Below are 12,538 nucleotides of genomic sequence, written 5' to 3' on the forward strand. Positions count from 1 at the left end.
GAATGTTTTTTCTTTAACAGTCATTCAACTAACTAGTCCAATAAGCCAGCCATTTGTGGGCCATTCTGACAGTCAAAAAATCAGCAGTAACAACCAGTGAGGCAAATACAGAAGTCTGCAGTAACCTTCCAGCCCATCAGGCATCCAGACTCTGTACTGAAAGGAAAGGAAAGGAAACCAAGAAAAATATCCCACATAACAGTAAATAAGTCTCATAGATCCTTAGCAACTAGGCCCAAGACAGATCACATTGCCATGTGGCACTAGCTAAGCAATGCCAATATTCATTTGGGATTTATGTATTTTTGATACTAAATATCCAGATGCATAACTTAATGATGCCAGGCTTAGCAAGCATGTTTGGCTCTACACATCTCTACCTCTGCCATAAAACTCTTTTAATTTCTGCTTCCTCCTGGACCACACTTGTGCAGATTTTCTCTCCAGCAGTCCTTTGACACCAGTATGACTAAGAAATTGAATATTTATAGTGAAGATACAGTCTTTGCAATTTTAAGACTTCAGAAATCTGAGTCACAAAGGAATGCATTCAGACATTCAAACATAGGCCTTTAGTTGGAGTTGAAGTAATTTGAATGCCAGTGTCTGCCTGACATATATGTTGTTATAAATTCATAAAACTCCTGTTCAGAAGCCGCTAAAATGACTGTGAAAGAGATCCTCTAAAGTAAAATCTGTAGCGCAGCCTAGTCCTGCTTCCTTGTTTTTGGTTTTTTTTGTTTTGTTTTGGTTTGGGGTTTTTTGTTTTTTTGGGGGGGTTTTTTGGGGTTTTTTTTGTTTTGTTTTTTTCCTTTTATTTATTTATGTAAAAGGTTTAAAACACCCTGTGGAACCATATTAACAGAATTTTTCTTTGGGGCAAAGGTGACATATTTGATGTAAATAAAAACTTTTTAAATTTACAGGGATGAAGAAAGATGTAAGCCCAGCAACGCTGTGATGCCTTTAAAAAAAGCTGTAGTCACTGCAGGGCCAGGCAGCAGCCCACAGTGTTTATTGCTGTTAGCATTTGTGAGTATTTGCTTTTGCCTGAAGAAGTGAATTGTAGATATAACTTGGTGATTCAGGCAAAAATCAAAATAGGGAATGGATTTCTACAGGCTAAAAAAGGAAAGGTAGTGAACAGCAGACTTGCAAAGAGTGTAAGGTCAGAAGTCCCACCAGTGTGTTTACAGTAAGTTGTAATTCAGTGTGGTCTAGAGGATACAAAAAAGGTGGTGAAAGAGTGAGTGAGAGAGATTATGCAGACAGTGTGACAGAGCCTAATCCCTGCTAAGTGTATGTTTGAAGATGGCAAAGGTGCCAGCTGCAGAGCTTTGCTGTTGTTCTGGCAGCTGCTGGCATTTCTTATAAGGTTGACCTGCTCTGAAGCACGATTACCACTTGTCTTACAGTAATTGTGACTCACAGGTTCAGTCTGTGCCTAGATGGGACTGATAATGATAAACAGGCTGCAGCATGTTACTAAGCCTTTGTAAAATAACTCATCACAGAGGTCTTGTTTATTTGGCAGTTGTTATTTGTGTCACAGTAGAGAAGCATCTTTATGCTGAAGGTGGTAAATATTGATTGTGCCCTCTTGGAGAGCTCAATGGGTAAATAGTGCTGGAGTTTTAAATCTGGGTGGGGGACACTTGAGAAGTGGAAGGGAGGATGCTGGCGGGTAATCAGTCAAATTGCACTGCATTTACACACATTAAAAAGGACATGGTGCTACTGTCCTTATTCCATTAAGTGACCCAAAAATGATGTGGGAGGTTTGCTAAACCCAGTGGGATAGACCCAGGACAAGCTGCTCCAAGAAATGGATCCATGACACAGAAGGGGCATTTTCACATCACGTCCCTCTAAGGGATAGAGAATTAGTTGTTGCACTGATCCAATCTGTATTGAATTTCTATTTTAAGTAATGTCAAGTTTAAAGAATAACTATTGCCACACTTTCTACCCTTAAACTGTTCATGTGATTAAACTTAAAAAAACTCCAGCCCTCAAACATTAATTCCAGATAAATAAAAACTGGCAAAGTCCTGAAAGGCCACCAAGTACTTTTCCAATGCCATTGATTTAATGAGAAAGGATCTCAGATGCTGGGGTGGTGGGGACGCTGGAAGACACCATTGTGTAGAAAAATGTATTATTTGGCATAGGTGACAACTGAGGGGATATGGGCACACCTATGCTGCTTTGCAGCAAGGCAAGAGGGCTTTTTATATCATGTTAAAGGACACTTATAGGTTAGGTCACTAGCTAAGATAGACCTCTATCCAGCTTGTTCTACCTGTGCTCTAAAAAAAAAGCCCTGTACAGAGGCATTGCTGGACAATTATCAGAACCTGAACATGGAGATCAGGTGCAAAATAATATCTGTGTGCTCTCTTATCAGACTAAAGTAATGCTCCAGAACTGACATTGTATTAATAATGGTATTTTCTGATCTGACTTTGTAAAGCCTGCTTGTTTCTTCTGGAGGAAGAATTGCCACAGATAAGGCAGGTCATAGAGTCTCTCCTCTTTGTCTACTTCTGTGTAAAGCCTCACAGAAAACTATTCCTATTCTCTAAACCTTTCACAATCAACTAGAAAGAATGTTAACTAGTGCATTGCTGGTTGTTCCTTCCTAGGGAGGTTTGCAGTATGGGAGATTTTTCTAAAAGTTTTCTATAAATGAAGAAGTAATTGGGGCTGGTTGGTTGGTGGGGGTTTTTTTGTAGTTTTGCAGTACTTAATACCGTTTACAGAGATGGGATTGGTTTTATTAATATATATTTACCCACTTGGAATAGTACATATGCTAGTTTCACTAGATGTTTTTCTGCTTCCATGTTTCATCAGTCCTCTCCTTCAATTATCTGAGCTGATTTTGTATCAAAGGACTGAGCTGAACAAGTGATCAATGTTAAACTTAGGTCTGTCACCACAGAACCTGAGTGGTAAATATACATGCTATCAGTCTGCTTTTGACTTTAAAAAATGTTGCTGGAACTACACCGTGGTTAGTTTTGGGGTTGTTTTCCTGGAAACGAGGTTTATGTCTCGAAGAAGGATGAACCTGATCACAATAGATCAGAGGGAGTCTGAAGCATCTCACAGCCCTAGCAGGAGGAGAACTGAATTGAAGAAGCATCTCTATGCAGGAGGGGAGAAGATCAGAGCTGCCATCTGCAGCCCAGATGATAAAAGAGATCTTGCCTGACATGTGGAGGAAAGGTATGAATTTTTTTCTCTTTCCTGAATAATATGACTTTATGGTATCATAAAGCAGTCTCCAGTGCATGAACCCTGTCTGTCCCAGGAGGCCCCGAGTCACACACCTTCTTTGTGAGTCCTGGCACTTCTCTCACTCAGGTTAGCCTTGGGTTGGAAAAGGTCTGGTTTTAAGCCCTGAGAAGTTGCCATCCAGCACCATCTTCCATACAGAGTTAACCAGGACATTTCCTTGTATGCTCATCTTCCTGGGGTACACAAATTTGCTGTCTTTTCTGAGCTGCTGAGTTTCTCACTAAGCAAAGGAATGTGTAAATGGGACAGGCTTAAGTACAATGAGTTGAATATTCACACTGTGCTTGCACTAGTGGTGCTCAGCCTGGGCACAAGAAATTCTTTTATTTGAGGAGTCTGGTCTTCTTCAATATAACTCTAAACAGAACCTATGCATTTATGTGAGCAGAAATGTATGCTTTGTGCTTACTCTCTGGTCTGGCTGCAAGGCGGTGGCCCACATTCACATATAAGGCTCTGAACTTCCTCATCTGCTAGTAGTTTCTTACACGTGCCAAAACCAAGTGTAGAAGGTCCAGGGTTGTACCTAAACCCACGTCCCACTGCCAAAGGAGACACGCAAGCTGCTGAGCAAAGGGAGGTGCTTTTCAATAACTCTGCTTGGTGCTGACAATACATGAAGCAAAATATGTACAAGTCATAACAGCTGTAGGTGATCCAATCCACTGATCAGGAATAAGAAACACAGGACACATATCTGGAGCAGAAAAGAGAGCGATTTAATAAGGGAATGTGACATATTACTGGCAATGGCAGCCTGGATTTGTTTCTGATGAAGATTAAGAGAATTGGCATAACAGGAAATTGTTTTCTGCTATGAAGGGAAGTCAAGTGTCTTTAAGCACATAGGGTGTAATTAGCAAATCTTACTAATTACCACAAAACAAAAATACAAGTGTGTGCAATGTGCATTGCTGGGCTGGTTAAGCCAAGGAAGTACTGTGAAAAAGATCTGTAGAAGCTTTTAGAAGTGAATATTTTTCTTAAGTACGTCTCCATCCCTGGAGAGCCATGTGGCTGGATGAAATAGCAAGGGTGCAACAAAAACATATAATTCCCAATTTTCCCATGTGAAAGAGCAGTACAAGCATCCGTTAGTCTGAGAGCTTCTCCTAGGGCATGCATGGAAGAACAGAGTGGATGCACTGACTGCATCTGGCAAATCCACTTGAAGTCCACCAAACCACGTGACACCAATGACTGATGGCAGGATGTCATCTGACCTGTGGAGTGCTTCCAGCCCAGCATTACTGGAGGTCATGTATGTTGGTTAAAAAGGTCACAGTGCTGTTTGTGTTAATGCACTGATAAAGAGGCAGGGAAACAGAGCTGGAAAATTCTCCAGGCGAGCTTTTTTTCTGATAAAAGCCTCTTTTCAGCAGAAAATGGAGAAAACAAACTATTCCACATTCTTTTGAGAAGGGGTAGGAAAACCAACCGAGCTGTCTGCATCAGTCTGGTGTCAATCTGCAGCCACTGAAAGGAGGTGTTCTGGCCCATGGAGTGACAGCAAAGAGAGACCAGTGACTCCAGCACCACTGATGGCATCTGGAAAAACTGAGAAGGTAAAGGCTCTTACCTGCCACAGAGCAGCAGCTGCGCACCTGGCACCCAGTTCTGGCCTTCCTCATGGAGATCAAGCTGCGGCAATTCAGGGATCTGCAGCTTCTCTCTGCTGCTTCCTGGGTTCCTATTTGGGATCTCAGTGATTCCGCATTGTTCCTCTAACCTTCCCAAGGTGTGGTCTGCCAGGTAACCCTGCCTCAGTTTACCCACTAGTAGGCAGGGCCCACAGCATCCCCACTGAATTGATGCTGCAAGTGCAGCTATTTAAGAAGGAACATGATCCTGAAACCCCTTCTGTGAAGCATCTGTACCTCTCCTGAAAGGCAGTGTGGAAAGGTGTCCCTGTACTGCCCTGGCCTTTCTCTGCCATTAGTGTTCATTAAATTACTGTTAATTATTATCCTTAGCATAATTCCCTGCAGAGATAATGCTGTGTGGTAGATACTTGTACCACTGCAGGAGCAAAGCATCCAAGTGTGGATCCAATTCTGCCCTAATCCCAAGGGCATGGGATGCACCAACTCAGGCTGCATGGTGGGCACCTGGGCTGCCTCTAGTTCCCAGGCTGCCCCTGCAGCTTTTGAGTTCAATGTGCAGGCAGCAGGCAAGGCAGGCAGCAGGCAGGACAGGCCTCCTGGAGGAATGCAGGGGCCCCTGGGGCAGCTGTGGGGAGGAACAACATGTCCCTGCCCTGCTGCCTTCCTGAAAACCTTTGGGAAGGCAGAGACTGAGGTTTGGCCTCCCCACCTCCACAGTGCATCATCCAGCACCCTGGACCCAACTTGAGCCCAGCCTCCCCATCCACAGCAGCACCTGGTCTCACCTCTGCAGTTACCTTGCTTCATCCCTCCCTCCTCCTCCGCTTTCTCATTTGCCCTAAAGTGCTGTGCATCATCTTCCTAATATAAAGCATCTTCCAGGTGCAGATAAATGGCACATTTAATGAAAACCTCTTATTAGAAAGCTGCAGGGAAAGTCCATCATTTCTCCCTGCTATTCAGTCAGGAGTTCAGAGATGCTGTGGCACTGTCTTGCAAGAAGCCAAGAAACACATTTTCTCCTGCAAGAACCAAGCCAGGCTCTATCCTGGAAATACTTCTCCATTATAAATTGCTCACTCTGTTTATACTCTAGCACTGAAGCCTTTATTACTTTATTGCTAAAACACACCAGAGCACGTATATCAGGCACTGCAGAATGGTGTGCATAGTCCTGCGGGAAATGACCTGTCTGGGGTGGCTATGGCCCTGGAGAGACAGAGGTACTGGGGACCAGCCCTGAACATGTCCACAAACAACCTGGTGTGCTGCCAGCTGCTGGTTCCTCACACTCGTTTGGTTGCAAATAGGCAGTGTGAGTATGCAATAGTTGATACTGGAGAGAGATCTGGCTATAAGCTGGCACCCAGACTCCTAATCGTGTTTTCCCATAAACTATACAGCCATGGGCTGTTGTCATGCTTTAAAATACGAGGGCGTTTTCTCACAGATAGAAAAATGATCGGGGGGCGGGGAGGGGGAGGGAAGAGAAACTTGTGAACTTGTGGTGGAGAAATTTTTATTTTTTCACATTTTCTCCATCCCTCTGTAATGTGAGCCCAGACACCAACGTGGCAGCAAGAAATAAAGACATATTATCCCCTTCCTGCTCTCATTCGCGGCTTCCCTGTTTACCCGGGCAGGCAGAGCTGTGCCCCAGCCTGCCGGCTCTGGAGGGCTGTGCTGCCCCAGCACAAGGCTGCGGTGATGTTCCCAGCCCCCGCACTGAGGTGGAGCCAAAGCTGGGAACACCACTCAGGGCTGCTTCTCCCCAGATCACTACCTCCCTCCACCCCACGAGCAGCTGAGATTGCCACGTGGAGCGGTGCTGAGTTAAAAGCTGCCAGCATTATTTTGCATGAATAAATGCAGTGTGTAAGCCTTGCCTACAGGAACAAAAACAGATTAAATGTGCAATTTTTTTTGTTCAGTTTTTATTTCTCTTCAAGGGGTAGGGCTCAGAGTAAGTTAATTCAAATTGGCATATGGATTTTGGTCCTGTGCTACAACAGCAATCATGGACCCCTTAATTTCTTAATAGGCATGGGCTGTAAAAGTCACAGGACCTATAAACATATGGGACCATATCTAATCACAGCAAAGGGTCTGCAAGTCAGTGTAGTATTACATCTCCAGTCTAGTAGAAAGTTCAAGTTAATCATCTGCTCACTTGGGAACACCCCTAGCCCAAATTTCACAGAAAGAATAAATCCAGGAAGGAAACTTCAAAGGTATTTTGCTGTCTAATGTTCACTGAAAGCATTGCTAGTTCAACTCCAAAATGCCTTTGAATCGCTTGGCTGTCATCCCCCCTTGAAGGTGCTTGCCATCAAAGTGTCTGCTCATGCATGTGGAGCCTGGAAGGAGGCCAAGCCCAGGGTGAGGGGTTCCCTATCCAAAGGGCTTCAGCAGCCTTTTCCACGTTGTCCACGTAAGTATTGTTCTGCAGACAGCTGATTTGATCCTTTGGCATAGGAAGGAAATGTGCTTTACATAGCTGGTGGAAGGTCAGCAGCATCCAGAGTGGCCATTTGGCAAGAAGTCTGCTTCCCCCCACTCCTCCCCTTCACAAAGTGGTGAGCTCCTGCACGTCAGACTGTAAAAGGACTTACAGATGTTAGATAAAAACTAATGGCAGAAAATTACCCTAAAAAAAAAGAAAAGAAAAAAAATTACATGATCTGATGGAAGTTAGATTCTTCCTTGGTTTTTGTGTACAAAGCTGAAAATGGAGACATCTATTCCCAGATCCTTCTGCTCCACCAAAGGGTTTGTTTTCTAGATGAATGGAAGAGCCTAATCTCAATGTATTGGAAGAAGAAACTCCAGTAGACACAAGTCTTAGTCTCTGATGTGCTGGATAGGAACATGGCTTCTCCTGATTAACTTTACATCCTTTGGGGAGAATGAGGCAAGGAGGTGCATGATGTGTAATTTCCTTTCCAACTGCTCTTTGTCCACATTGCATACTCCTCTGGCGAGTAAAGCAGTGCTGGGGCTCACGCTTCCATCCTTATCTATCTGATGCTCTGTTTCCTTTCTGTCATTCTCCATACAAATATTAACTCAATATGTGGTTCAGTACCAACTTTGTTGTTACTTATTGTTTTAACATTGAAGCTTGCCCATTTTAGATAAAAGTGGTCACACTGAAAGCTAAGTATCTCAGCTAAGCCCATCTCCAAATGCATAGTGAAGCCAGCGATGAGTAGGAGGCATCCCATGTCTCAGTCACTTTCTGTGGTCCTCCTAATCAGCCCAGGATGTTGCCAAAACAGGTTTCCAGGAGCCCTTTCTGAGGATGCTCTGAAACTCTTTTGGCTTTCATTGCCTCAGCTGAGCTTTACATCAAACTTGACAATTTTGGTCAAGGCCCACAAAACTGGTAGTTGCTCTTGGTAACTGGTGGCCTAAGCCTACATCTGCCTGGCATGGAGCAGCTGATGGGGCCTACTGTGGCCTCTCCCAGCCACAAAAATGGGAGGAAAACCCTTTCCAGCCAAAAGGGCCCTGGAACAGGCAGAGGTTTTTTGTGCTCTGCATGACACACATCCAGATGGAGGCTAAACTAACTGTCGGGGCTTGTGTGAAGCGGGATTTAGTCCCCAGGCTCCCAGCTTCTCCCAAAGTGAAACAGGGCTTGTCAGGATCTGCCTGAGGGAGGCTGTGATACCCCCCACTTCCCTCATATCCACAGCAGAGGAAGGCTTGGAAAGATTTGATAGACAGGATTTCTTGATAGCTGGATTGTTTCCCTGGTATTGTGAAAAGCTCCAGCATTATTAATCTCTTTAAAAAGTGGCAGACCAGGCTTAGTAGCAACATGTGCTGGGGTCCCCCTTCTCCACATCCTGAGGACTGGGTATGCTCCACTGCTGTGCTGGAATTCACATCCACCTGTCTTCCCCAGAAACCATAAACCCCCTTATCTAAAGTTGTGCTATGGCTGGACTCAATTTTATGAGTCCAGAGTTCATCAGTTTATCAGCTCAAGCTCCAGCCTAAGGCTGATGCTGCAGGGACAAGCTTCCAGCCTCTCAGTCCTGCTAGGAGCCTCTTTGGAGACGCCAAGCTGTTCCAAAGTTGCCTTGAAAGAAGGCAAGGCACCTTTTCCAGCGGCTCACAGTGCCATCATTTTTAAGCACATGGGGCCAAGTCTCACAGGAAGAGGCAGGATATTGTAGATCTGGCCTCAGTTGCTCAGAAGTGTTTTTGTAAGGGAATGGGTCAAAGAGGGGAGGGGATTTTTTTTTATTTCTAAGATGTTTTGGTCACAGCCCAATTCACTGTTATTTAAGGCAGTGAATTTCCACATTCCTTAACATTCGGCCCTCCCTCCCAGAGCCTGGGGGAGAATTACAATAACAAGTTATGGGAATGCAGGACATGTGCCTGGGCCTGTAGGCTCAACTGCACCAGTAAGTTTACTTAGAGGTTCCACAGCTCCCTACCAACCAGCCTCACCACAAGCCCAGCAGAGTTCCTGCTGCAGCCCCCTCAGCCTCTGGGCACCCCCAGGTTGTGTTGGTGACCATGGAAATTTTGCAATTGGTCCAGGCTGACAAAGGAGGGATGCTAGGATGTAAAGCGTAGATTCATATCGGTAAGTCTTTAATCGTGGGCATGAAGTGTCTTGACCACATTGGGACACCCCGAATGCAGTTTTACACACAGTTCCTATACCTTTCAAGCATTTGGGAGCAACGTGATTTGCCGAATTCCTGTGTATCACACATATGCCACCAAATTCCAAAACAACAACAATTTTATGATGTCATGATCCATCCACTTCTTTCCTGATCTAAATGTCTCTGGAGTTGTGAACTTGCTGCCGCTGTGTGCCTGATGCTGGATAATGGGGTGAGGGGCTCCCGAAGGTGTTGGGATGGCTGGGATGCTGATGTAATCTTAGGCATCCAGGGTTATTTACTCTTTCAGGCTAGGGGTCGTCTTCCTGCAATGATCCAGGGTCCTTTAGTCATGCTTACTTAAGCATAGAATGTCTGTCTACACCAAGAAAATTAATACAATTTCCTACTATACAAACTAATTGGTCCAATAGTTATGGAATGAGATTTTCCTCGCAGTTTTTCATGGGGGAGTAGGGCTGGTCTGTTTTGGTTTTTTTTTCCCCGATGGGCGTCTGTGACTTTTCACCAGGGTTCTTCAGGAAGGTTTCCGGCCTGCAGGATGAAAAAGAAGAATATTATCCAGGGAGAAGAGGCAAAATCACCTTCCTTGTATCACCCGGCTAACTTTAAGAACCGTGCGCACTCCCTTCCTAGCTCTGCTACCTGACCCGAACCCTTCCCGAGCCTGGTCGGACACCCCAGGACGTTCTTCGGAACCGCACGCGACGTTTTCGGACAGACCGTGCGCGCGCCCACCACGGAGCGGGGACGAGCAGCGCGCGCTGGGTGGGTGGGCGTGGTTTGGGGCGTAACCAATAGCGTTCTGGGCGTGGTCTACGTGGTCCCGCCCCCTCTCCGCGCCCACAGTCACGCCCCCGGCGGGGACGGGCGCGGCGGGACGGCGCTGCTACCGCTGCCGGCGTTGCTTTGATTCCCGGCGGGAGAGAGGAGGAGAAGGAAGAGGAAGAAGCAGAGGAAGAAGAGGAAGGCGGGGGTCTTCCCGCTAAGCCGGGCAGGATGGACAAGTACGACGATCTGGGTCTGGAAGCCAGCAAGTTCATCGAGGATCTCAACATGTACGAGGCCTCCAAGGACGGTCTCTTTCGGGTGGATAAAGCTGCCGGCAACAATCCCGAGTTCGAGGAGACCAGGAGGGTGTTCGCCACCAAGATGGCCAAGATCCACCTCCAGCAGCAGCAGCAGCAGGAGGAGATGCTGATGGCCGCGATGAACGGAGGGGCTGCCGCCTTCCAGCCCCCTCGTCCCAACCCGCCGCTGGTGCGGGATTCGAAGCCGCCCCCCGGCGCCGAGGGGCCGCGAGCGAGGCCCTGTGAGGGAGGGGAGCGGTGCTTCGGAGAGAGCAGCGCACGTGCCGAGGCCCCAGGCAGCCAGGCCGGGCGCCGGGACTGGGAAGCAGAGCCCGACAGGATCACCCGAGTGGGAGGCTCACAGCCTGGCACGGGACGCGGGGAGCAACAGGCTGGGAGCCCCAGCGACCCCCAGCCCTGCCACGGCAGGCAGGTGAACGGCGGCAAGGGCAGGCGAGGTGTCGGGGGCCATGACCCGATGGCAACCGGACAGAAATCCTCCTTCTTTTCAAACGCTGGGACCCCCTTGGCACCTTCAGTGGGTCCAGAGGAGCCCCTGCCACAGCAGGAGTCCTCATCCTTCACAGCACCCTCCGCTCAGCCCACTCGAGGGTTCTCAGGCTCTGCTGAGCCCTGCAGTCCCAAAGGCAGAGGAGATGGCAACCAGCTGTGGTACCAGGATGTCTCATTGTCCTTCCCACCAGGCTCCACATCTGTTGCTCCCAGTGTGGAACACCAGCATGCTCCTGCCTACCGCAGCCCAGCTGGTCACTTTGTGGCCCACGGTCAGAACCACAGGCCTGCCAGCAGCAGCGGGAACCCTGAGCCAGGTTCCTCGCGCCTGGCCTCGCAAGGGATAGTGGCTTCCAATGCACCTCAGATGCTTTTCCGAGAGGCTGTGAGCGGGCCACAGTCAGACTCTGGGCACCTGGATGGCTCCAGCACAGCAAAGGTGAAGCTGCCCTGCCAGACCCTCCTTCCACAGCCAGAGCAAGGGCCATCGGCAGCTGAGCTGAAGCTGGAGGCATTGACCCAGCGCTTGGAGCAGGAGATGGATGCTCGGCCAAAGGCCGATTACTTTGGTAAGGAGGCAATCCACCTGTTGGCACAAGTGCATTGCGAAGTGTCACAGCAGGGTTCAAACCTGCAGGATTGCATTTGCCTATACATCTGCTTGGTTGTTCTCTGTCAGTTGCCCAGAGCAGGGTGTTTTAATTTAACTTTTATTTTTCACAGGGATTAGAAGCTCTTCCTCCTGTGACACCTTTTTCTTTAATCCCGCCTCTCTAATTTTAAAGCAAAGATACTGTAGCAGTTTCGTGAGGGGCAATGCTGGCAAGAAGCTGGAACTGCATATTTTGAAGTGCCCTTCATTGCCAGCAGGGAGGCACTTAACTTTTCTTGACAATTCTCCTAGTTCTCTGTGTCTTACAAGGATGCGTCCGGCATCCACATGTGGGTGGGAAGGCAGCCACCCAGCCTGCAGAGGAGTCGTGCCTGCATAGGCTGCTGTCATGGAGAAGGACACAGAGCTCAGGGAAGAGAGAATTAGCTTGTAGATGGGGAGGGTGATGGTTTCCCAAAGTTGCCAGGATTTCCCTCTGCCCCCAGGTGCTGGTTCCCATCAGCAGTGAAAGGATTGGTGTGTCCTGAAGATAGCAGAAAAACAGGCAGTAGATGCGTTCTTCCCTAAATCTTGGGTCCGTGAGGAGTCCAGACCACCACCACAGGTTATCACTGGCACTTGGCAGTGAAAAGGAACCACTTACATGCAAGGATCTCCTGATGAGAATATGAAACGTCCTTCTGAATTAAATTGATCTGCTACCCCAGGATGGCAGGAGATCAGGGCAAATTGCATATTTGCTTTCCCTGCTGTGCCACTTCACAATTTAACAGCAGATAAAATAGC

At 47.4% G+C, this 12,538-nt stretch overlaps 1 protein-coding gene across 2 annotated transcripts in view; it reads left to right on the forward strand.

Annotated features, from left to right (window-relative positions):
• Positions 1-10,555: 10,555 nt before the first annotated feature.
• The window catches only part of LIMD1 (LIM domain containing 1), a 28,241-nt gene continuing 26,258 nt past the window's right edge, over positions 10,556-12,538 (forward strand). The window contains exons 1-2 of one of the 2 annotated variants that reach the window (XM_062497102.1): positions 10,556-10,975; positions 11,060-11,708. In XM_062497102.1, coding sequence (XP_062353086.1) covers positions 10,556-10,975; positions 11,060-11,708 — 1,069 coding nt within the window. Of the gene's footprint in view, positions 11,709-12,538 lie in introns of both variants that reach the window. The other variant, XM_062497093.1, reaches the window with a different exon arrangement.

The sequence above is a fragment of the Cinclus cinclus genome, chromosome 1, assembly GCF_963662255.1.
Source record: "Cinclus cinclus chromosome 1, bCinCin1.1, whole genome shotgun sequence".
NCBI classification, from domain to species: Eukaryota; Metazoa; Chordata; class Aves; order Passeriformes; family Cinclidae; genus Cinclus; species Cinclus cinclus.